The sequence below is a fragment of the Echiichthys vipera genome (assembly GCF_963691815.1).
Source record: "Echiichthys vipera genome assembly, chromosome: 8".
NCBI lineage: Eukaryota > Metazoa > Chordata > Actinopteri > Perciformes > Trachinidae > Echiichthys > Echiichthys vipera.
This window is the reverse complement of record NC_139833.1, coordinates 11,340,117-11,366,592: the sequence shown is the minus strand read 5'-3', so window position 1 is coordinate 11,366,592 and position 26,476 is coordinate 11,340,117. Positions and strand designations below refer to the sequence as shown.

Sequence of the window (26,476 nt, the reverse complement as noted above, 5' to 3'; positions counted from 1 at the left end):
GTGTCTGTGTGTGTCTATGTGTTTGTGCCTGACTGTGTGGGTATGAATAAAAGAGATTTATATCAGGGAAAGAATGGTTTGTTGCTGCTCCTAAGAATAGATTCTGTGACGGAAATGATTTTGATGCTGTATGCAAGCCTCTGTTCGTGTGTGTGTGTGTGTGTGTGTGTGTGTGTGTGTGCGTTGTGTCTCATTTTGTGAGTATTTGCCCCGGAGTGCTTTGCAGATCAAATGCACTTGCTGTTTTAATTCACCGTCTCAACAGGCAGCTCTTCCAAAGCACATGCACACAGTGGCACATGCACGTCTGCATAACCTCAGATATAAACATACAGGATGAGAGATGAATATGGAGACAAAAACTAAAGAAGTCTGCAAATATTTGGTCTTAGGGACTGGGGGATAGTCTTCAGGGGACTACTAAATCCAAATTATATCCTGGATGATTGTGTTCACGTTCATTTGTGCATGTAACTGCTGTGCAGTTGTTCGCCTGCCTGACAGAACGAATGTGCGTGCAAATGTGAATGTGTTTGTTTTTTTCTGTGTGGGAGTTCATCGCAAATGTTGCTGTTTTCTGAGTGCTGTTGAACAAGTAATGTTTGTGCTGCTCTGTTTTTTTTCTCACAAGATGTCTCAGAGTCACACCAGAATTGAATTATATCATGACCAATGCAAGTATGATTAAATTAGGTTGTGTAGTCATTACCATTGTATTGTATTTAGGTTGAAATGGCTGAAAGCACTGTCATAATATTAATACGAATGTTTTCTGAAGTCTTTCACCATACGAGCAACGAGGGCAAAATTACATTAATCTAGCATGGTATGAACTCTGTTCCACTTACTTGAAACTTGTAAAAAAAAAAAGAAAAAAGAAAAGTTATGTTATTTTACAATAGCTTTAAGATGAGATGAGAAAAAAAGACTGAAGTAAATATGTATATACTGTACTTATACTTTAGTAGCATATGTAGCAGTTTTATTTTACAAATCACTATAATACCATATTAACACCATGGTATCATTATATTTATGTATGATATGCTATATTATAGTATATCCCATTTCTAAAACATATAGTTCATAGCATCATTATTGTATAGTGAATGCATATTGTATTATATAATATGTATATTGTATTTATTATCCCTACTAATACACATACTATTTACAGTCTACTAAATGTTGATAAATGATAATAGTGAATCATTACGCAGCTCTATGTACACTGTGTCAGGCAGCACTGCGCGGTGAAGTGATGGAGGCGACCGGACGCTGCGCTTTCATCAGCAGTCCAGTGTGATGTTATCTGCACTGGCCGGTTCCCCTGTAGGGTTCAAGTCTTCTCTGCTTCCTTTGTTTAACATTAAATAACAGTCATAGTGAGGAAAGGACTGTCAGGACTTCACAAAATTGTGTGTTTGTGTGCTCATGTGCATGTGTCAGCTCCCCCTTTATACCCTCAAACTGCCTTCCCATTCATCTGTCTGTCATCTTATCTAGACATCTCTTTTCCTGTAATCACTTCTTCTGCCCCGTCCTCTTCTCCGATGCTCCTATCTTCTCATCGTCTGCGGCACACTAAATGTTTGAGCATTGTCAGTCTGCTAACGAGGGGTGTGTGTGTGTGTGTGTGTGTGTGTGTGTGTGTGTGTGTGTGTGTGTGTGTGTGTGTGTGTGTGTGTGTGTGTGTGTGTGTGTGTGTGTGTGTGTGTGTGTGTGTGTGTGTGTGTGTGTGTGTGTGTGTGTGTGTGTGTGTGTGTGTGTGTGTGTGTGTGTGTGTGTGTGTGTGTGTGTGTGTGTGTGTGTGTGTGTGTGTGTGTGTGTGTGTGTGTGTGTGTGTGTGTGTGTGTGTGTGTGTGTGTGTGTGTGTGTGTGTGTGTGTGTGAGTGAGTAAATCCAAAGCTGTCCAACCAGTCCCAGGGTGTTAAATTCTCTCTAATCATTCCACTTCCAATCATTTTATTGAACCCAGAGGCATCATTTGAAAAGGGAATTACATTATTGATTTAACCCATTAATTATTGCTCCAAGTAACAGAAATCTGAATGTACAAAATCAAACTGCTCCAAGTTAGACGTATGTCGGTTTAACAGTTGTTTATGTGTGTGTGTGCCTCATGTAGAGCAACCGCGGTGATCGGTGACCACGGGTCAGCACCTGGTGTCTTTGCTTCCCTTGTTAGCCCCTCTTCTTCTTCTTCAGGGTCCTCGAGTTTTATTCCAGCCCTGATTCCCAGGTCAAGTGTACTTTAGTGTGTAATGTGAGAGAGGGAGGGTTTGAGTTTCAGCATTACCATGCAAAACACAGGCACGCTTCACCATCCCCTGTCCGTTTAACTGTCAGCTCAGAGCAGCGATAGAACAAAATAGTTTTGAACGGACAAAAGGTCTTATCTTAGAGGAGGAAATTAAATGTTATTCAAATTTGGAGCTCGGCATCACAGAAGCTCTACGTGAAATGTTTATAAACACGGGTAGATTATTGCTCTTTCAAACGTGGATGTGGCGTTTGTCACTTTGACAGTCATAACTGGTTTATCACAGCCACAGACCTATGATCCGACTAGCTTGCCTTCAACAGGAGCAGCGAGCAAAACATCAATGCAGAATTTTGCTCTGTTCACTCTTTGTAATAGCTGGAATTTCTTTTTTGTGCGCCTAACATCAGGGTTTAAAGCACAAAAATAGATGTTGAGCACACACAGTGTGCGTGAAAGCAGGTCTCACATTTTGATTAATTTATGTTCCAGTACATTTCAGTTTTCCTAAGTCATTACCCTCCCAAACGACCATATTTCCCGGGGGGATTCAGACAAACAAAACTCTTATAAACAAGTGCGTGCTCTGGTCCAATGTTTCTGGTCTCCTTATCGTCTTGTGTTTGCGCGATGGCTTACATGCTCTCTCCGGGAGTCTGTGTGTCATCGTCGGCTCCCAGTTATTTATCTGTGTATTACAAACACTGTCCAGGTACTGCTCGTAGGTCGTTTATCCTCCATATAGTCCCCACCATCCTGATCTATGGAGCTGTTATATTTCTATCTAAAAACAACCCTGCCTGCAGAGCAAACACACTTGCAAACTGGAGTCTAGGACCAGGTTTGTCGTGGTGTTGTGTGTTAAAGGGCAAGCGTGTGCAATGACTCTAGTTTTTCTCAGTCATTTATCCCATTTTAAGGCCCTTTACTCTGCTGTTCTCCTCCTTAATGCCACTTTTACTTCAGTGCTTCAGGGTTTTCTGTCGCCCAATTGCTATTCATTAGTGTGGATAGGTGGGAGAGGAAGAAAGAGAGGCATTGTGTGTTTGAATGTTGCTTCTTCCTGTTTTTTAAAGTGTATACTGCAGTATTAATATGCGGTCTATAGACTGTCAGAAAATAGCAAACAAGCCTTTCATATTTTCCAAAAGCCCAAGGTGATGTCTTGAAATTGCTTTTTCCCGACAAGCAGCTCAAAGGTGTTCTGTGTATAAAAGCTGTAAATCCTCACAATTAACTAACCTTGACCTTATTTCAGAAGTAGAAGCAGGGAAACATTTGGCATTTGTGGTTAAAAAAAAAAATGTGGTTATCAAATAGATGTTGATTGTTTTTCTGTCAGTCAACTCATCGTTTCAGCTCTGCTGAGAGGATATACGGTAGATGTGAGGATTTAGTTTCCACTTAGATTCACATTTCGAAAGACTTTGTTAATCACAAGAAATGGGAATTTGTTTTTGACATCTTTGACTGGAATAATTGGATTAAAAATTGTAAATACGGCTATATCTAGATGACTTATAATGGAATACTTGTAAATAATGGATAAATATGCACATTTTTTAAGCATTTTATGTTCTTGAATCCATTGTGTGTTGGTGGTAGGCCTGTGTGTTTATGTGTGTGTGCGTCCCCCTCTCAGTGAGTAGGCAGCGTATTACTTGTCTTGGTGCAATGAGCCAGGCCTTGTATTAGGCAGGTTGAGCTGCAGGGGGAATTTTGTAACACTTGACCTGTTTCACTGAGTCATTTGCGTGGATGGAGAAAAAGAGGGAAAGAAGAGAGGGGGAGAGAGCAATCGAGTGAGGGGAGGGAAGGGCAGCACAAGTGGTTAGGGGGGAGATCGGAGGGATGAGTGACAATTAGAAGTGATTGAGAGAGAGAGGGAGAGAGAACAACAGCTGGGGCAGCTGGAGGGAGGAAAAATGAGATGACAGTGCCTTCATATTTCTTCTTTCTTACTTCTCTCTCCATCTCTCTTCTCTCACCCACCCATCCATCCATCCCTCCATCCCTGTCCATCAGTCAGCAGCCTCTAAGGCAGGCCTGACTGAGTCGCCCCGCTCCTCATTACTCACCCCTTCAACCTTAAAGGTTATAAGCACAAACTTATGGCACTTTAAAATGCACGAATATCAAACTTCTTTATGTAACTGTTGCTGCCCTTGTTGTTGTGGGTTTTTTTCTCATGTACAGTCCCCTCTTGCTTTGTGTCTTGGTGCATGTGTTTAACAATAGTCCATGCTAGCTCACCACATAGATGTTAATAGTGTAGTTTCTCATTTGGAGAGCTCAGCTGGTGGTCTTCTGCCTTGAAGGGAGAGTTTAAGCTGTATGTCTGCATCACTGGCTACTTATTCTTCCTCTGTCCTCACATTCTGTGTGTGTCAGTGTGTGAGCTAGTATTTTCTTCTCTTTCCTTTGGGTATAATGAGAAGAAAGTAGTGATAAGGACAATGAAAACCATATTGGAAAATGTTAAAGGGTCAGTTCACCTCAATAACAGATATTATCAAATATATCCTGTGTTGCCCAGCCATGCAGATAGTTAGATTGATATTTGTCTAGGCTTTGAGGGATTTTAATTTAACCATTGAATACAAAGTCTAGTCCAAAAGGGCTTTATGGTTATATTATTTCATCCCATTTATGTTTGTTGGGAGTCAGTAGAAAGTGAGGCAGCTTGGCCTGGGGATGCATCGGATGCACATGCTCTCTAAATCAGCACAGCTGGAGAAAGATGTTAGTGCACATGCTCCATGGGCCCAAAACAAAGACATGTGAGAAAGCTTGCAGAGACTTTTTTTTAGCGTATGGCCCAGTGAGCAACTATAGGAGTATATGTGGTGCCATCTTTGAACATGGGATCCACCTGTTCTCCTTAATACATCCATGGTCCTACTTGCTGAAGCAAGCCCACATAAAGCTACAAGTTATTAAGTCTTATCTTGCAAAAATTGATTTCAAAATTAATGATGCTTAGAGATGATGATGATGATGATGATGAGTAGAGCCGGCAGAAGGGAGAACATGATGCGAATTGCACCACGGCCACATAGTCGGTTTGTAATTTGCTCATACACAACCGAGTCTCTTGCCATTCCTTGAATTTGTCAGATGATTTTGACGCTAGTGCCGACCATCAGAAGGTCATGAATCTCATTGTCTCTCCAGTTCAACATTTTCGTTGCCGTCTTTGTGTAAATCACCCTTCTCCTTCACCATCTAGGGTTTGTTTTTCTTCTGGTGTTGGCCGTAGCGTGATAGAAACGTCCTCAAAACGCTAACGTGCTCTCCGTGAATACACTGGGGAACGAGCGGCTTTTTTCACACATGGGCTCACTCGGAGATTCAATTATATTAAACTGTACTAGGGAGCTGAGAGGGTGAACTCCCTTTGAATTTTGGTCTAACTGAATCGGACGTGTGCGTTCTCACGTACAGCACCAGCAGGTAATTTCTAGATAAGGGGCATCATTTGTCATCTCTCTTGCTACACCTCTCCTCTGCTTCCTTCACTGGCTTCCTTTAGCTGTTTGCATCCGTTTCAAGACACTAGCACTTGCGTATCATGCTACTAACGGATCAGGCCCAGCTTACATCCAGGACATGATTAAACCCTACACCCCCTCCCGCCCACTCCGCTCTGCATCGGCAAATCTGCTTCCTGCTCCCTCACTGAGAGGAACACCTAGTCACTCGACTAAGTCACGTCTGTTTGCTGTCCTGGCTCCAAAATGGTGGAACGAGCTCCCCATCAACATTCGAATAGCAGACAGTCTACACATCTTCCGCAGCAGGATAAAAACGCATCTTTCGACTGCACCTTGGCTAAGATGATGATTTATTTGAACATAAAAAAAAGATTGCACTTATATGTATCACTCACTAGTTTGGCTTATTTGAAGCTAACACACGTACGTAATACTAGCTCTTCTGGTTTTCACCTTAACTGTTAAATGCACTTATTGGAAGTTGCTTTGGACAAAAGTGTCAGCTAAATGAAATGTAATGTAATACAATCACAGTGCAAGAAGAGAACTGATAATACCTGCGGTAAATGCAAGTCTTCTGGATTGAATGTCATTATAGAGATCAGCCATGGAACAACTTGGGCTGTGAATCCAAAGATCATTCAGACTCTCAGAACTAAAAGGGTTAAATTGTATTTTAAGGAATTTAATCATGTATTAGAAGGTGATATTGTTGCTCTTTCTTTGCAAATGCAGTTGTGTAAGGAAAAAAATGCACTTGCCACCCTCCTCCCTCAAATCTGCTTTCATTACCCTCCTTGTCCCCCCGATCTCCCTTGTCGCCTACTCTGCCACTCCTGCCACATCTGCGTACTGTACAGTTGTAGCCTTTCGGTTCTGGTGTGACGGCTGGCGTAGTGACTCCTGGCTGCCAGCACATCCTCTGGTTATACGAGGGCCTCCCGTCAGTCGAAACGGAGCCTGGTGTTTGGTGACATTTAGCATTTTACCGTGAAAATTATGCATCGGTGTTGACATTCAGCCTTATGCATAAAATGCATGATGTATGTGGCACTTCCTGTAGGCGCTGCAGCGGAGAGGGAGGCAAGGAGTATGTCACAGCTGAGGCATCCACACACACAACAACAACAGTTCTACTGCATACACACACACACACACACACACAACAACAGTTCTACTGCATACACACACACACACACACACACTTTGAAAGATACACATAGCGTACACACACATCCTCATGAACCTAGATCATCAAGCTTTATGAATAAATGTGAAAATCATGTGTTTCATGCTGCTTTCCATTCTTGTGTCTTCATTATGGATTCAGGACTGATCTACACACGAACACACACACACACACACACACACACACACACACATCCCTATGGTACTTCACTTTATTCATTCTTCGCAGATTAATTCTGGGACGACACTTTTTATGATCCCCAATTTATGTCAGCAGTCAGGCAGGCCTCCCCTCTCTACTGCGCCTCCTCTTATCTCCTCCGCCTCATGTCTCTGTCTTCCTCTACATGTGCGCTCAATGAAACAATGGTACTTTCTAGTAACAAGCAATGAGTTTGTCAGGTTTAAAAGGAAGAGGGAGACAAATGGGGGGAGGGACCGAGAGGATGTGAAGATAATGGGTTTCTGTGGTGATTAACATTCCAGAGTGGCGCGTCAAAGAAAGTGTGACTGTCCTATTGTGTCTTTACTGACAGCTAAATGAACGGAGGTACAGAGCTTGTTTCGTTTGTGGCACAGAGGGTAGTAAACGTAGCATGTCTAATCTACATCTCTGTAAGCATCTCAACCTGTAACCCTGTTTGGACCGAGAGTGACACATTCACCCGTTTTCTTTTTGTAACAATAGACGGCGCGGTGGAGAATGAGCTCTTATTCTCTCGGTCAGTGAGTCAGCCAGCCTTCTAGCTGACTAACCGGTCATTCAGTCTGTCGGGCGAGATCACCTGGTTCCTGCCACACTGCTATGACACCTGTCACCTGGGAGCAAGAGGGACCGAGCTGCATGTTTGCGCGTGTTTGTCCAAAGCAGGAAATGGTGTTAGGCAAGCCACTGTTCTATTATACTGAGGCTGACATTGTTCCTGCTGAGTGAACGCTTGTTGACACATAGGATTTGCTGAAGTGGTGTTGAGCACTCAGGTGCAACTTGCACCTGTCGTTTCTCTCGTTAATTAAATGGAAAGTGAAAAAGCAAGTACTTCATGAATGTACAGTATATGGAGGATGGATACATGTCTGTATAGATTCTGCTATTTCTTGAAATAGAAAACACCCACTTGCTGCAGTGACACAAGCTTCAATAACACTCCATGTTTCACTGAAGACATCTCGTTATTTAAATTGACTAACAAATAAAAACATGAATTACTTGTTTAGTTTTAGAGTTATAGTAACCAGTCAGCTCTAATCAGTTAACAGTCCCTAATCATTCATAGAAGATATAAATATAGGCTTTGTTCTAATTAATTAAATGAAAATCAAGTATTTATGATTCAAATATATCTCTTTATATCTTAGTAGATCTAACAAAGATTCATTGGAATTCCATTACAGTAGCACAGGTGACCCCAATGGTAATCAAACCCTTGAACTTGACATTAGTTTATGCCATTTTGAGCAATAAGAGGACCTAGATACAATTCTGCCCCAGGGCTTATCATCAATATTCACTTCACTTTTCATGCTGGGTATAGGCCACAAATGCCTATCTAATCAGGTAGTCTGTCTGGAGGTTACTCATGGATTCAGAGCTAAGATCAGTTGATTCTCCCCAGTCCCCGACTTTGATCCTAATGTCTCATCCGCCCTCAAATCAAAATGTACATCCGACTGTTCCCTGCTGTTCCGCCGGGCTCTGCATGCACCCGCACACAGTCAGGTGTGCTTTGAAAGCTGAGCAGAACAGACTGGTTTTTGAGCTAAGTTAAGCTAGGGATTAAGAAGAAATTTACTGCCCATCTAGGTGTGTGCAAAAGTATCTATTTTTGTCTTCAGAGAGAGATGCCTGGTTTCCCCTAAGAAAGACATCAAAACCCCTTGCATCATCCGCAGCTTTCACTTGCTCCTCTAACACAGGTGCTTTTGTAATCCACATACTCTTGCAGAAACTTGGAGAATACGGGGTGTGTGTGTGTGTGTGTGTGTGTGTGTGTGTGTGTGTGTGTGTGTGTGTGTGTGTGTGTGTGTGTGTGTGTGTGTGTGTGTGTGTGTGTGTGTGTGTGTGTGTGTGTGTGTGTGTGTGTGTGTGTGTGTGTGTGTGTGTGTGTGTGTGTGTGTGTGTGTGTGTGTGTGTGTGTGTGTGTGTGTGTGTGTGTGTGTGTGTGTGTGTGTGTGTGTGTGTGTGCGTGTGTGCGCGCGCGCTCTTCTGGCGTGCCTAACTGGCTCTGACACATCTGTGGCTTTTCCAGGCGAATCAGGGCCTGTGCCAAACTGCCAAGAAATCAATGCAACAGACTCTGTTCTCCTCCTTTCCCCTCATATTCCTCCCTATTCCTCATTCTGCACCCTTTTCTTTGTCTCTCTCTCTTTCTGTCTCTTCTCTCTCCTTTTTTCCTCCCTCTGTCTTGCTCGGAGCCCTTATTAAAAATGGAGTGAGTGTGTGCTGCATATTTAAAATGGTCATGGATGGATTTAAACGGCTGATGGTATTTAGTGTCTCCTCAGGGAGCTGCTATGAGCCCTTAAGCTGACTCCTCTGACTGGAGCCTGACTGACTGGTGAGCACACACTAAACCTCTAATAATGACTTGTGTACACACAGTGAGCCCAACACTTTCATGCACACACACACACACACACACATGAAAAGGCAGGCATGCACACGTAAACACACTCTGCTAAGTTGTGACCACGCTGGTCACGTCCGTTATGCATTGAATGGATACAAAGCGACGTGCAGTAGATCGTGTATATGTGTGTACACACACTCATCGCTCAATAACTCATTAGTTTGTCTGCTTTGATGTAGCAGTGTGTAAATGTTTTTAACTGTATTTGAAGATACTCTTGTGGGTTCACAGGCGTGTCTAAGTGTGTGTGTGTAAAGGAGAGTGTAAGAAGGCATGCATGTGTGTGGACGCCCTCTCGACAACAGTCAGGGTAGATGTCACACTGAGCCCCTGCAGGTCGAGTAGCAAGTGTTTCTGTCATGTTGTCTTTCATGCCGGCCTGGATTTGGGCTCCAATCTGCTCCCAAGTGTCCTTCACTGAAACACTATTGATTACCCATCACACTCTCAAACACGGAAAATAAATACTGCTGCTGCGAAACATACTCACTGATAAACAGACGCCCCCGCACAGATGTGAGGGTATGAGCATCTCAACAGACAGGAATGGGAGGTGAAGGGGATTGAGTAGTTTGGTAATCATTCACATGCATAGTGCATAAAAGAGCATCTCCATTAAACTAACCTGCACCTGCAGCCATTATTGGTTTGGGACAATTAAATCAGCGGCAATGCCTTCAGTGTATTTGATACACGATGGAGGATGAGAATGTAGATTTGTTCATTATTGATGCTGAGACGGATTTTAACGGCAGCTACTTGGTGTAATGTCGTTTGATGTATGTACGGCAGTTGGATATCTTTCATCCATGACATGAGGGTTGAAGCGTGTCCATAATGTCTGTATTTGCATCTGTATGCAGGCATTACAAAGCGTGTCAGGTTGGATGTTTATCCGTGCGCATTTGTGCTTTTCTGCTCGTGGAAGGCCTTGACACGTGTGTGCCTGCCAGCATGCATGCTCTTATTATGTGTTTGTTTGTTTTTGCGTATTAAAGACACTGGCCAGTGAGTTACAGTGTTGTTGACAGAGCCGTACAAAAGACACAGCATGAACAAACTTCTACACATTTCTGGATTTCAAGAACAGTTTGTTTTGTTTTCAGAGGCAGGCAGTGATTGTACGTGTGCGTGCGTGCGTGCGTGCGCGTGCGTGCGTGTGTGTGTGTGTATGTGTTATGACAGAATATAAGTTGCATCCATTTTACCAGTGCATAAATCACCAGCACTTCACGCCAAGCATCCAATCAACCACATTTAAACAATGATGAATCCTTTATTCTTTATTCCCTTACAGATAAATTGAACTCTGAATGCTTTCTTCTCCACCTTCCCAGCTCTTCTGTATTCTATTGTTCCTGTCCACCCTCTCCCAGTGGCAATGCATAACTGAATGGCAATGGAGGAAACATCTTTCTTAATGAGGGTTTGAATTCTAGTACGGCGAGAGCGTAGTTTCCGGGTGTCTCGACAGCTCGCATTGTTATGGTTTCTCTCCAGGGGCAGAGGATGAAGAGGAAAGTGAATGAATGTGGAGAGCATGCAGGGCCATTATGGCTCTGTGTGTCATTAATCAGTAACTGATGAGAGGCAGTTTGAGGGAGAGATGGGACCTATTACTGCTATGGCACTCTCAGGACTCCGTGTGAGGCTCTTTAAGGCTGCCTGCATTGTGGTCAACAATACAGCAGGTACAAACGCAGTAAACATCGCTTGAAAGGAAATCATTATCCCAACAAAGAAAAACAAATTCTGCACGACGATCATTAGTTTTATGTTATCAATCTGCACGAGTAGGACATTTGCAACTTTTTGCGTGCAATATGTAGTTTTTCTCTTTGAATTCTTACCCTCCTACACATCTTCTACTTCTCCACCCTCCAGCTCGAATCTTCTATTCTCTCAGTTCCATGTTCTTTCCTATATGTTCTACACTCTCTTCCCTCCTTCACCATCTCTGTCTTTTCCTCTGCGTTGTTTCTCTTCTGGCAGTCTGTGTGAGGAACTTGGCAGGAGGGCGACATGAAGAGCACTCTCATGTGAGTCGGCAAGAGTTGAGAGGAATGAACAAACTGACTCCACGCTTTAGAAAAAGATGGAGGAAAAAGAGCTCTAGCCAAGTCCAAGATGTTATGTTTTTTTCACCCCACCCCACTCATTATATCTAACATTTCTGCACAGCAAGCTTGCAGAAGACAGGAGCTCTTACAGCGTAGCATCCCTGCTGTAGGACAGGGATCTAAGAGGATAGCGGAATTTAAGGTTGTGTGTGTGGCTGAGCGGTGAGGTAATGAGGTGAGAGTCCCTTCTAGCCAGAGGTTAGCAGTGGTTAGGAGGGCAGGTAAACATACCAGCTGCTCCTGACTGCCTGGCCTCAAGGCCGCAGTGACACTGGTTGAGGGGGGAGAGCAGGGGGTGGGGGGTTTCGAGGGGTGAGGAGAGCAGAAAAAGCAGGGCGAGAAGATGGATGGGAGGCCTTAAGGCACTGTGAGGTAAAATAGGTGGCTAGATATTCTCGGATTGCAACATATGCTGTGAACTACTCTTTTTCCCCTTGGTGGGTAGATTGGCTGATAGTTATTTCATTTTAAATTAGGCTATAACCTGCCATTTGATCTATAAGATTAGCATAATAACCTGAGTACTTTCATGTTTATCTACAAACGCATATTCCTGTGTGTTACGTAGGGGATATTCTGTTTTTTAAAGTGGATAGATAGGGCTTCATTCAACCAAACCCCTCAGGATGGATATGCATAAAACACACAAACCATTTTGGAAAATGTATTTTATTCAACTCAAGAAATGCCAATACAAACACTAATACTGTAGAATATCAGAACTTTTAAAAATGAATGCCTTTAATTAAACAGAAAGACACGCCTTGCAGGGTTGTGCTGTCCATCTCAGCCGAGAACGAAGAGATGTCTGCCTCTCCTTCCCGAGTCATGCTCAACACCTCCCGGGGCTGTTGATTACTACCGAAGCTACAGCCCAATGTTGCACTGTAATGTAGGAGACCTGCTGCTATTTGAAAAATCCCTTTGAAATTCTCACTTTCACTCTTACAGGAACAGTTTTGACATATTGGAAAATATGCTTATTTGCTTTCTTGAAGAGATCAAACGGATGTCAAGTCTGTATGCTAAGTATAGAGCCAAGATGTGAGCTTATCTTAACGTAGAGAAGCCGGAGTAAAATGGCTAGCCTGGATCTTTCCATCCTTCAAAAACTCGTCTGAAGCTCAATAATTAACACATATATCTTGCTTGTTTAATGTTTGCAAAAACAGAAATGCAAAACTGACAGTTTGTAGTTTTACGGTGAGTTATCTGGCCAGGCGCAGTAACAGTCCTGTCACAAGATGCTGTACAGAGGTGCTGGGAGGAAAAGAAAATAATAATAATTAAAGAGATAAATCGAGAAACAATAACAGCACCTAACTATAGAACTACTTACCAGCATGACGGTGACACGGTATTTTTTTCACTGTGTGCGTGTGTGTCATCTTGGCAGAACTAACCCAGCCGATATCAAATATTCTGTCTGTCTGTCGGCAGATTTTGTCACCACGATAGCATCCCAACGGTGCCAGATACAGTCACCAAACTTTACAGGTGTGTAGTTTAGATCAGAATGTCAAGTTAAAAAATGGTGTCATCCGAGGAGCAAATGTTAATATCTTCTAGCCCTGACTGATGATAACAACAGATTTGATTTGATTTTGATCATAATTAAAATGATTTTAAGGTAATTCCTGTTGTAATCAGATCCTTTAAGATATCAACTTTGGTTTAATTAAGATAATAGATGGAATCTTTTTAAATGGATTCATCTTCCGTATCACATTCTGTATCACAACATCCGAATTAGAAAATAGAAGAATGAATAAGTTAGGTTAATAGTACGTTTATTCTGCTCGATAACAGCATTTTCATAAAATAAACAGTTTGTTAAATAATATCACCACTTTAGTTTTGAGATGGCTGTAGGAGGAATCATCATTAGCTTTGTTTGGTAGATATTTAAAAGTGCCAAAATGGGTTTAGACATTTAAAGTGCTCCCACGGATGTGAAGACAATGTGACCTGTGCTTTTTGGGCACTTGTTAATCTTGTGGTAAGTACCGGCTTGCAGAGAGAGCGAGAGAGAAAGAGAGAGAGAGAGAGAGACTTGTAGTACAACAGATCATTCATGTCCTGAGTGGACAGCTACATAGTGGACAGCTACATTTGGCTAATGCAACCCCTCTTTCTCCGCTGGCTGCAGCTGACCACCTCAGTGCCAGTGCAAAGTGGACTGTAAATATTGACAGGCAGACAGCAAGAGGCGAACAGCGACCTTGTCAGAGAGAGGGAAAGAAATAGAGGGAGATGGAGGGGAGGGTATGATGGAGGCATGGAGAGGGGGAAGAGATGGATAGAGAGAGTTCCAGCCTCCTCCCAAGGCATCTGAGTGTGCTTTGATGCACTGTGGCAGGGAACACACTGTGTCCCCGGAGAGGGAGAGGGAGAGCAGCGTCACTCAAACACACACACACCGTACAGAGTTTTCACATTACCACCACACAGCTTTTTAAAATGTCAAATTGCACACGCACATACACTCGCACGCGCACACTTGCAGCATGTACACCAAAATGCAGTGTCAGTGACATGAATTTAATCCTCAGACAGTTGAAATGCAGGAGGTTGAGCTCTGGAATCACTGTAGATTAGAAATGACCAGCATCACTGTTCTGCCCACGCCAAAAACCCTAGCAACAGCATCTCTCTCTCTCTTTCAGAACCACACGCAAAATTCAGTCAGCATTTCCTTCAGTCAGAGCGGTCTGTCTCGGTCGAGTCTGTCCTCTCGGAGCCGTTCAGCTGCCGGTCGTGTTGTCGAACGAGAACAAGAGCAATCAATTTGATGTGATTTGTTTTGCGATGAAATGAATTGTAATGGCATCATGAGTGCAGCTGAATGGTAAATGGCCGTGATGGCGACGGTGATTGTGGTAGTGGGTGTAGCAGGTCTTCAACTGCCATAAAATTAATGTCAGAGGTAGCTGCAGCACTCAACTCTGTAGCGCTTGCATTGATTGTGAATAATTTAAGTGTGTGTGTTCAGGCCTACTGCTCATGTATGCCCCTGGCAGTTTTACTTTGCTCTGTTTTTTTTTTCCTTTTTTCTGCCTGTTTCTGCTCGCCCTCTTCCCCCCCTCTTTCTTCTTCTCACTCCATTCTGTGCAGTTATCTTTGTGGCTGATTATTAGGTTGGCGAGAGTTGGGCAGGTGTATGCACAGCTCAGTCTGAATGAATGTGTCAATAGATGGATAGGGTGTGTGTGTTTTACCAAGTTAACTCGGAATCTAAAGGCTAGTATCCCTCTTTTCTCTTAGTGAGCAATGAGATTACATGTACTGTTCTTTATCTTAATCTCTTTCAGAGGCCATCAATTCATTCTGTCCTAATCTCATCTCCAAGCACTCTGCCGTGACCGTGGTAGCCTTGTGTTTTTCTATCTGGGATGGTACTGTAGCTTCTTAGCTTAGTTCAAAAGGCTCGAATATCAGCCGAAACCGGTTTGTCTCTTTGCATTAAGGGCAAACCTTTGGTGAAACTCAAGTTTTCCAATCTTAATAACAACAAAGAAAAACTTGCTGATATTAAAAGGGAATACCAAATCAAAAAAAAAAAAAAAATGTTTGCTCCTTCAAAGACATTAATGGTGGTGGAGTGATCAAACGCTGTGGATTTATATAATTAAATACACATTTCTTACTTTACTGAAAAGCATACTGGAGAGCGACTTAAAAGATGTGTTGGAGGAAAAGCAGGGAAGATGACACACAGCAAAATTCACAAGCGGAACAATCCCATGCCACCGCCACACGGGCCATTTGAGCCAACATGAAGCCTCAGGCTTTGGAAAGTTCAGTCAACTGTCCCTCAAAACTCAAGCGGACCCATTAGGAATGAATCTGATTATCTGCAACAGTAGGGTTGTTTTTATACCTGCAAATCTCTTATATTTCAGACCAACCACATGTTTGTCTCAGCCTTATCTCCTATAGATCTACATCACTCTGGGAGAAGTGTGTGTGTGTGTGTGTGTGTGTGTGTGTGTGTGTGTGTGTGTGTGTGTGTGTGTGTGTGTGTGTGTGTGTGTGTGTGTGTGTGTGTGTGTGTGTGTGTGTGTGTGTGTGTGTGTGTGTGTGTGTGTGTGTGTGTGTGTGTGTGTGTGTGTGTGTGTGTGTGTGTGTGTGTGTGTGTGTGTGTGTGTGTGTGTGTGTGTGTGTGTGTGTGTGTGTGTGTGTGTGTGTGTGTGTGTGTGTGTGTGTGTGTAAGAGGTCGGGGAGGGTAATAAAAATAGGCTTATCTCTACTCGTTAGGCACAGGAGATAAGAGATGCAGAGGGAGACGCTGCAGATTTGTGCTGTCGTATTACCGGGCAAAACAAGTGAATTCCAAATTACACTGGCGATGGAGCGGGATGACGGGATGGATGGAAGGAGGGAGAGGGGAGGTCGAGTTAAATGCAGCAAAAGCCCGGCCTGTGCGGGGATGCTGAGGATAGGCCAGCATGTTAACCTTAATCCCTTCAGGGAGAGGCGTAAACACGCTGGAAGAGAGAACACAGGATTGAGTGGAAAAGAGAGGGATGTGAGATCTTTGTCTTCTCTCCTTCATCCTCTCAGCGTGTGATCAGCCAGTTGCAGGCAGCAGCCGGGAAATCCCTCTGTACTTATCTGAAGCCAAGCGTCTTAATCACAGCCTCCATCGCACATGGCTCTTTCTGCCCCCTCACCCTCTTTTCCTCTTTTGATTTCTCTCCTTCCCACCTCCTCTCACCTCGACGTCACTCACCCAAACTCTGCTGTTTGAACCCCGTCGTCTTGACTTGACTCGTCTCTTTCTCTGAGTACTCTATCCTCATTTTAGCTTTCCCGTCAGTGACTCATTTGCGCTCAGGGTTTTAAAAGGAGTGCCGATCTGTCCTCTCAAGCCCCCCCTGTGAAAGTTTTTTGAGACAGAAATGAAAAGTATAAAGGTAAAGCTGAAAGACTCTTTGCCACTGGCTTCAGAGCTTCAGCCGTGCATCCTTAAGCGCCAGAGATTCTGGTGGTGTTTTTCAACTTGCGGAAGTGGGTCTGCAGTCATTCAGGCAGTTTCAGCCAGGCTCATCTCCTCTTCCTTCACTCCCACTTCATCCTCCCCCTCTTCTGTGCCTCGTGGGAGAGTGGTGGTCTATGGTTGACTGGCTTGGCCAAACAGGCAAGGGTGAGCAATGGAGGGCTCACATATAGGAAGGGATGGATGTGTATCTAAAACTGGATTTATAGTCACTGCATTGATCGGCTGCCAGACCCAGAGCTGACCTTTAACTTAGTTTAGACTGTGGATCATCTCAGACACAGTTAGAAAAAAAACCCACATGGTTAGAGTTGAGGCGCAAGACATCTCTCTGCAATAGATGTTGGGTTATTTTGCGTTTGCTTGTTTCCGTGTCTATTCTTCTGTTTGTAGATATGTCTTTGTGTGCGCGTGTGATGTTTGTCTGGAAAGGAAAAGCAGCAGGGCAAAGGGCACGCTGCAGACCAGTGTGCTTGTGTAAATATGTCAGACTGAGTGATGAGGATACAGCAAAGGATGCCAGCTGCTTCTTATTTCAATGACGTGTGCACGTACATGAGTGTGTATTTTCTGTTTGCACAGGTCTGTGGCCCTAATGTACTCGATATATGTGGGTTAGTGCTTGTCTGGTTGTATGTCCTTGGCAAAGAGCTGCAGGGATTTAAACAGGCAGACACACACACACACACACACACACACCTACACACACACACACTCTCCTGCGCTCTCTCTCTCTCTCTCTCTCTCTCTCTCTCTCTCTCTCTCTCTCTCTCTCTCTCTCTCTCTCTCTCTCTCTCTCTCTCTCTCTCTCTCTCTCTCTCTCCCTCCTCTCTATCTCTGTCTCTCTCTCTCTCCTCTCTATCTCTGTCTCTCTCTCTCCCTCCCTCTCTCTCTCTCTCCCTCTCTCTCTCTCTCTCTCTCTCTCTCTCTCTCTCTCTCTCTCTCTCTCTCTCTCTCTCTCTCTCTCTCTCTCTCTCTCTCTCTCTCTCTCTGTCTCTCTCTCTCTCTCTGGGATGCTTCATTATTGCAAGACATGGCTGGTGTCCAGGGCCAACACAGAGGGCAACGCCCTCAAGTCAAGTCATCGACACACCTCAAGCACCTCACCTCCAATCCTTAAAATTGGCCTATTTTCCTGCAGCTCTCTCTTCTCCGTCAGAGGTTATCACCTAGAGGAAAGAGCCACTTTCTACCTGAAACCTGCCAAGTGAAAATTACTTTTGGTTGGATAATGACGCCTGTGAGCTAAGGCCAGGTGAGGGTGGGGGGAGGCCTCCTATAGAGTTTGAAAAAAAAAAAAAAAGATCCCCGGAGCGGTGTGATGATAAACAGACACGGCAGTGGAATGAGGAAGCAGTAACACAAAAACACTCGAAAGACCAGGCAGGTATGGAATGAAAGTGCCTTGTAGCTTCTCAGTGCTTTGGTTTTTAAAGCGACACAGCACCACCATGTGGCAGACGGTTTACCCTACAGATACTGAATGAATGTGAATGAATTTCACTTGCAACAGCTGAAATCTAATAGAGCGTAAAGGCTTGCTCTCTGTCTGGACTCCTAAAGGTTTTATGAAGTACCCTGGTCTTTGATTCGTCTTTTCTTTTTTTTGTGTGCAAATCACCTCTCAATGCCCATTAAATTACTTAATAGGAATCACTCCCTCTGCAGAACCAGAGACGTGGAAAATGCCACAGTAAAATGTTTCTCCACGCTCGCTCAAGAAAAATGGCTTAATTATTTAGTATTGTTCATTTTAAAGTTCACATCCTTTGTTCTTTTATAACCCCCAGGTCTGTTTTATGTGTGAACGGAAACAAAGGTATGCTTTACAAGCTCCTAGTTAGACACTTTTGAGATTCAGACTGTTACATGAATAATTAGTTCATTCATTTCCTGCAGCCCGCCTGAATTTCCTCTCCAGCATAATAGCTGCTTGTCCTCATCTCTTTATTACAGACGTGTTAGAAACCATCAATAACCTTTGTGGTGTAAATCCAGTGTTTCAGATAATATTGTGATTTAAATTTGGTATTTTGCACTGCTTATTATTAGAACATACTGAGTTCAGAAAATGGTGTTCCTTTACCCTAGAAATATGTTAATATCATATTAGGCTAATCGATATCCCAAACAAATATCTAGTCTCATATCACATATCTAATATCTCAATCACCTATTCTTATATAAAACTCCACTTTTCAGTAAAGTGAACGCCATCAAAATGTGTTTTAATGCAATTCTATTCTATTTAATGTTAAATATACTATTTGTATATAATTTAATTTTAAATTTATTAGAAAACTCTACATTATATTTGATTTAAATCCGCTTTTATACTGAGTATGTCTTACTGAAAACACTACATTGGTTAAAATTCTGGGAAGGTACTTAAGGAAAAGTATGATTCATCTTTGATTTGAATATTGAGAATAAAACACATATTCCACTTTGTTTGATTACTGTTTTAGTTTGTGTCCCTCCAGAAGCCGGAAACTACTTTAGATGTAATGAGGGCACCACATGTTGGTTTTGCGCTGGGGGAAAAACAATGGAAAACTTATTTATACCCCACAGAATACATCCAAACAACATAATTAACTTAGTTCACCCCATCAAAAGAAGATTTTCTATTTGTTATATCCAGGGAACCCTTAAGTTTCATCGTCAAAGAGTGAGAAAGCTCTGTGATTATTGTGGTGACTCTGTAGATTAAGGTGCATGTTGTGCTTTTGTTGTTGAAGGTTCAGATACACTTTGATTTTTTTTTTTTTAATGGCACGTCTTTCATTTTGTCAAGCCTGTTTCACTTTTCAAAATTAATGTTTATAAAGCCCATTGTGTAGATTCAAAGTGACCTCCAGATCCGACTTTTATGAATTACTGAGCACAATAAAAAAGCATAAAAGAGAGAGGAAAACCGAAGCTAGAGTAAGACCAGGGTCAGCAGTAAAACATGATGTGCTGGGTTGTAATGAGTAGTAAAGAAAGAGATGATCATTGGGGAACAATTGTATGCGCGGAAGAATGGAAATTATTTTTAGGACATTCAAAGTGATCTATTGTTGGAGAAGATTTGTAATTAGAGGACTAACAACATTCAATCTTGACCCTTCCAATTACTCGGACCAGGGTTTGTTCTCATCAAATGAGCTTCAGATCCTCTCTGCCCTTTAACACCTCCTCATTAGCATAATCCCCTGGGATTTTGGGGGATAATGAGGCAGGTTGCACCTTCAATAAACACACACTGTTGGTGTGCACTGTGGGTGTGCGTGCGTGCGTGTGTGTCGGTTCGTGTTTAGTGTGGTCATGGTTCATTAGTGGAACCTGCATGATTCCTCTGGTTCATCTTAATCACCCATGTGACTCAACACTCTAATCAAGACCTTTCTGTACTTCCCCAGCACAGTGTCTCACGTAACCACAGACACACACTTATATACTCATGAGTCTCTCTTTATAAGGCGACTCTAAGTCATGGGTCTGACATTGTGGAGTAGCTTTACTCATCTTACATGTAGTTTTGCACTGCATGACTTCTCTCATTAATGTTTGTTGAATCAGTGGTGATTCAGCCTGTGGACAGGACCCTTACAAATCTAAGGGACTGTAAAATGATCATCAAAATAGGAAAGATGAAAAACCCTAGTTCTGCTTCACAGTTCTTGCTAACTTTTGCATCATCTCCACGGCATGATCCACTTGATTCAACTCACTTTTGGTCCCAGGTCCTTACCTTTGTCTCATTTTCCTCTGTGGAAAGCACCCCCTCAGTGTAGACGAGACTCCTAGCTGATCGCCATAGTTATGCCACATGAAACCGCCGTGACACTACAGAATCCTTTCACCGGCAACCAGACAGAGGAACGGCTGCACTCCGTCAAGTGTCATTTTAAAAAACTTTGGATTAAGTGAGTAAAAACACGTCAGACATGAGGGGAGGAAGCAGGGAACAAAATGTGGTCGTTATTGACTGTACCTTGACTATTTAAAAAGGTGTGTGCAGGATGTCCTGTTTCATGCTAGTGATGGTTCTCTCTGACCAATCAGTGGCCTGCAGTGTTAACTGCCATAACATATAAGTCATATTCACATTACTATAGATAGTATTATTGTTACTGGAATAGTGTCTGTCTCTGTCTTTGTGTCTGTCTTTGTCCCTCTTTGTCCATCTGTCCGTCTTTTCTCTCTTTCTCTCTCCTTTTCTTCCTCCCCAACCGGTCGAGACAGACATGTCCGTCCTCCACAGAGCTGGGTCTGTCCAACGTTCCTGCCTGTTATAGGGAAGGTTTTCGTTGCCAACGTACTCTACGAGGGAATTGTTGGGTCTATGTTTATCATAAATAAGTCATAGAGCGTGGTCTTTACCTACTGTGTAAAGTGTCCTGAGATAACTTTTGTTATGATTTGGCACTATAAATAACATTGAATTGAATTGAATTGAATTATAACTCCACCTTTTTGTACCGGCTCAGCTCGCTTGGAGCCCCGACCAAGGTGGCCCCAAAAAAGCACCAGGTACTATCCACTACTCTTGATAATGGAGAACCAGAAAGAGAGTTAGGCCTTGCCATACAGTGGAAATACATACATTTCTCTGACTTGTCTTTGATATTGATTCTTAACCTTGGGAGCACATACACCATGATAAGTATTCTGGACTCAAGATTCACTTACTTTGGCAGTCCCAAAGCTTTTATCTAAATCCCATGGCCTTCCTCTTGCTCCTCCTAAAACTAAAGAAATAATTTGAGAAGCTTGATTTAAAGGGGGAAAAAAAACATAGACCACTCTCATATCTGTTTGTTGTCTCTTAGCCGTTGCCAGGTAACAAGCAAAGACTCCGGCTGGTCCAGCTCCGGCTGGTCCAGCTTATAACAAAAATAAATTGTTTTTCTTTTACTATTGTTTTTGTTACTGTTAGACGGAGCGACAGACATGAGAGCAATATGAATCATCTCTTCTAACTCTACACAGGAGAGCAAATAAGTGTATGGACCAAAATGTCCTCCGGTTGTTGCCTTTTCTTGTAAAATATTCAAAAGCTTTGCCTCCTCTAGTTTAAAAGACTGGAACTGCTCGCAACTTATTGAAATAAACAACAAATAGGTGCTTCAAGGGTTTCTATTTGGAGGGTGTACGAGGACAAAAGGTTGTTAATTTGCTGCGTTCCCTCCAGTTACAGAGGGAATTCACATCCACTTCTAAACTTGCCTAATTTTATTTTTTCTCTTCTCTTCTTCTTATGTTTCCAGGTACTCGTCTTCCAATGAAGGGTGCTACTACAGGCAGCATCATCGGAGCTATCATTGGAGTCATAATCCTGTTGGCCATCATTGGAACAGCCATAGCGATGTACCGCAGACACCGCAACAAAAAACTCAGCGGAGAGTGAGTATCTTTATGACCGAATGAGTGTAGATGATTACAGTTGACTTCAGTTCACTATTGTTTTGTTTTTGCAGTTTCGTGTCCAGGTGTTTCTTCTGAGTGTTATTTGCAAATCGGTCCATTGGATGAAATGTCGTGCTGCATGTTTCATATTTCTGTGACTCACTGGACAGCTGTGTGTGTTTGTTTTTTCAGGGGTCCACCCAAGCACAAGCCCCCTCCCCCTCAGATGACCGACAGCTCCGCTAGCAGAGTGAGTCACCATCCCTAAATGCCTTTCAGAATTAACATTAACCAGACAACTGCGGCAGGTTGTTCTACAGATAAAACATTTAACAGACTTGATATATGCCCTGAAATATTTTGTCTGACACGTGTGTCCTCAGACGAGTCATACCCCGGTGGCCGAGAACACACCTCTGCAGGACCAATACTACACGACCCAGAGTGCCGAGCCAGTCACGGTAAGAGAACACCTCAGTTTAAATGCAGAGGTGAGATGCGCTGTGATTACTGCGACACACACAAAGACTGGTGTGTAATATGTTCAGCTATTTTTCATTTTATCAAGGTGGTGTCTGAGGTTGTTTGTGTTTGTTGTTTTGATTCAGTCATTACAACCTTCTCAATCATGTTGGATCCATCCATCAATGTTAATACAAGTTGTGCAGCCAAACCCTGTCAAACTGCAGAAACCTACAAGGAGAGAAAACACCTCAGAAAATACTTTAACACCCAACTATTCCAAAGAGCGGTAGACCTCATGTACTATGCAGTGTTTAATTAACCTTTCTTTTTCTTGCGTTGCTTAAATGTAGAAAATTTGTTATTCAATATAAAGCTTTTTTATTTTTAAGGAAACATTAGAGCCGAGGGATTGAAATGTTAAATGAAATGATCAGATCTTTCATGTATTTCACCTGTAATCAATTTGTGTGTTCACGGATAAATTAAGATGTGTGTCTTTGGTTTATATTTACATCACCTAGAATGAAATCAGGACGTAGGTGAGCTGCAACCTCTTTGTTTCACAGAAGAGCATCCCAGATCAGTCTGATACTGAGACTGAACGGCCATTTAGCAAATCAGAGGTCTGGAAACAGGCTAATCTGAAATGCCGCTGAATGGAGCCTGATAAAACTTTGGGTAATGGTGTGTGTCACTGCACAGCTGCAGATTATCTTGAAGACACAGCTTGCGGAAGACACAATAATAGTGGGGCACTTATTAGGTTTTACCAGAATAAAGGGAAGCAATGCATTTCACTACTAGCTTGGTTTCACTCATCACACCAAGAGAGGTAATTTAACAATTTGTCAAAGTCAAATCATCAGAGGTATTTACATCTCTGCCTTAAAACAGAACAGACAGAAAGCTGCTTTATCATGAAAGAATCCCTGATTGCAGAATTGTGCATCTTTTGAGACTTTAATTGTCTGTTAAAACAAGTAGCTTCACAGTCATCCATATGTGAAAGATGACATGTTTACTGTTGCCTTGTTGCTGGCAGGACCTGGATGCCTACCATGACGATGGTGAAGATGAGAGGGCGCATTATTACTCTGCTGCCCCTTCTGGCTGGGATGATCCCGGAAACAACGAGGTCCCGCCTCCTTACATGCGCACAGACAGCGACCCCCAGGACTATCATCAGGGCCCCAATGTCAACCGCGGGGAAAGCTTTGTGTCGTCCGCCATGTTTGTGTGAGAAGACAGAGGAGGGGTGTGTGTGTGTGTGTGTGTGTGTAAATATGTATGAGTGTATGTCCTGGATGAGTGAACATTTCTGCAGGCTTACATGAGATAGAGACGGTGTGAGCTCTGTGAATGCAAAGTGTGAGGACTTGGGAATGTGGATTTTATGCTTGGTTGTGACTTTTCAGTTCTGTTTTGCCATTTATTTTAAGAATATGTGATCAGGTAACAGTACTATGAAATAATCGGGTTCAGTTGTGTGTTGCTCCTTTTTTTTTTTAGATGACCATTTTTAAACCCTGATCATCTTGAGCCAGAAAGATATAAAATGTCTGTATCATCCAGCTACAGGGATAGAATGAAACTGTTGTTAGAATGTAGATAAATCAAAGACAATGTTGTTTTAAATACCATACGAGCATGTTTTAACACTGAACTGCATGATTGAATGTGGAGCCATCAGGTAGGCCTACATTATGCTTACTTGCACGGCAGAAACACAATGTGTGGGAATTACCTGTGGCCTCCGTCTAGTCGTATTGTCTGCTGTTATTGGTTTACAAACCCAGCCGGCATGAAGTCGTGTGTAAAGCAGACACCCTGTGGAGAAACTATTAGCTGCAGTTAATCGGGCAGCGCTGAGACGAGACTCTGTGATGACATCAGGGTGTAAACTGCAGGGAGGGGGGTTAACTGCAACAGCAATACTACATGTGTGTAAATGTTTGATTGAATTATTTTTTAAAGTCTTCAGAATCTGCCTTTGCCTTCCTTATTAAGATTCAGTGACATTTGGTTCCCTTCGGGTGGAAGAAAACACAACTTGGTGACTAATGGAACTTGATTGGCCTCCAGCCTTCTTACTGTAACATTTGATTGTTATTGTTTTTTTTACTCTCGTCCATTCTTTCTTAAAGCCATAGTAAAACACTTTTCAGTTGCTCAAACCACCGTGCTGTATTTTTGGGGGTATCTGTTACTGTAAAAAAACTGAAAACTTTTCTGCCTGTTTCTTTTTTTTTTCGCTTTGTCTAACAGCATGCTCAGATGGATTAGGATAAATCTGGATTATTTCCATGAAATCAGTTGCAATTCATCTCTAGTGGAGGATTAAATAGTTCTCTATGGAGTTCAAACAGGGGTTGACACGGAGCCTACTAGTATACTGATATGTTCGTCCATAATCAGGGTCAAATGTTACACAGGTTAGTTATACTTGGTCCAAAGTGTCTCTACTCCATCGTGAACCCAAAGGTTTCCTTCCTGTATGTTTGTTGGTGCCAACCAGTTTATTTGATCAAATAGCCTTTTGAGAAACGTGATCTATTTTCACTTTTACTGAATGATGATGATTTTAATCTATTCTATTCTCCATGAATGATATTTTGAAAGCTTGACATTTGTTGATTCAATAAACATTTTAATTGTGACCCTGGTCGAATCAAATAACCACATATGCATGTCTTTATTCTTTGCAGCTGCAGATACTTTTCACCTCCAGTTGTAATTCCACCATTTCACCACGTGGTAGCAGCATGGACTGAAAGCATAAGAAGGGTTTAGCACAACAGAAAGTCACATCCATGCCAAGCACATGCTAACATCTAATACAGAATATTTTTGGGAAATAGGAGTGCTTCAGTCTTAAGTATTGTCACTTCACTACATTTATAAGTAAATCCTAAGAGAGAGTAGAAGCTTAACGTTGCAGTAAGAATGCAGCTGCAGTACCTACAGATATCCATGTGAGGGCTCCAGAAATGAAAGGCTGCTACTGCACACCTGATACAGAGGCAGGCACTTGTTCCCTGCTTCCTCCCCTCATGTCTGACTCATCTATTTCTATCTTAGGCTGCATTTCCTCCAATCCGTACTCACAGTCCATGAAAAAAGTCTCCTGGCAAGAGAGGAGGACCATTTTTAGATCACCGTGATTCATTTCCTGCACTGAGACTGCACCAAATGAGCAAAATGTACAGTGTTTTATAGATGCACAATACAAGGATTACATACAGCACCTTCCTGCACCACTGACACACGTTTAAACCGCTTGTGTCCTGCAGCTTATCCATATTAAATGAGTGCAGCAGTGTCGTGAATGAGCCAGGCCTGGTGCAGACTCGCCACTCTTACTGCAGATGAAGGTTAGGCCTGACTAGAAGCCCTCCATGACTCTGCAGTCTGCTCTCTATTCTGATCACACGGGTAGACGGTGATTCTAAGAAGAACTGAATGTGTTTTACTGCTGACATGATGGCGTTAGAAACTGAAGGCCATTCAAGACTTAACACCAAGGTCAGCTCATTATAACCAATATGGTAACTGACTTTCACTCTGCACCTTTAGTTACAGATGGCTTCTGTGAACATGATTATTTATTAATGTTTTTTTCTCATTTTAGTTTAAAGCTGCACTGCCCTGCTGACTCTGCACTGTACATTAAGATGCCTACTACATAAACATCTGGATCAATAAATATGATCTGGGGATCAAGCAGGAGTTGTAACTCTCTAATAGCTCTGTATGTATTGATCGAGGGAATGGTGGGTTGGTACACACACTGCCAATGGAGTGCTCGGATGTAAAGATACAGACAAATAGGAGACACTGAGAGTCAATCGTTCAAAGTATTTTTGAGGATCAAATAGAGTTCAATTTAACAGAATATAGCAGATATAACTTCACACTGTTACTTT

At 42.6% G+C, this 26,476-nt stretch overlaps 1 protein-coding gene across 1 annotated transcript in view; it reads left to right on the top strand.

Annotated features, from left to right (window-relative positions):
- Window positions 1–24,540, top strand: part of LOC310950541 (nectin-2) — a 79,635-nt gene extending 55,095 nt beyond the window's left edge. Inside the window, exons 7-10 of the mRNA XM_083918402.1 lie at window positions 21,950–22,085; window positions 22,281–22,338; window positions 22,472–22,549; window positions 23,596–24,540. Of these exons, the coding sequence (XP_083774528.1) occupies window positions 21,950–22,085; window positions 22,281–22,338; window positions 22,472–22,549; window positions 23,596–23,793 (470 nt within the window). The 3' untranslated portion in view covers window positions 23,794–24,540. The remainder of the gene's footprint in view (window positions 1–21,949; window positions 22,086–22,280; window positions 22,339–22,471; window positions 22,550–23,595) is intronic.
- Window positions 24,541–26,476: the final 1,936 nt, after the last annotated feature.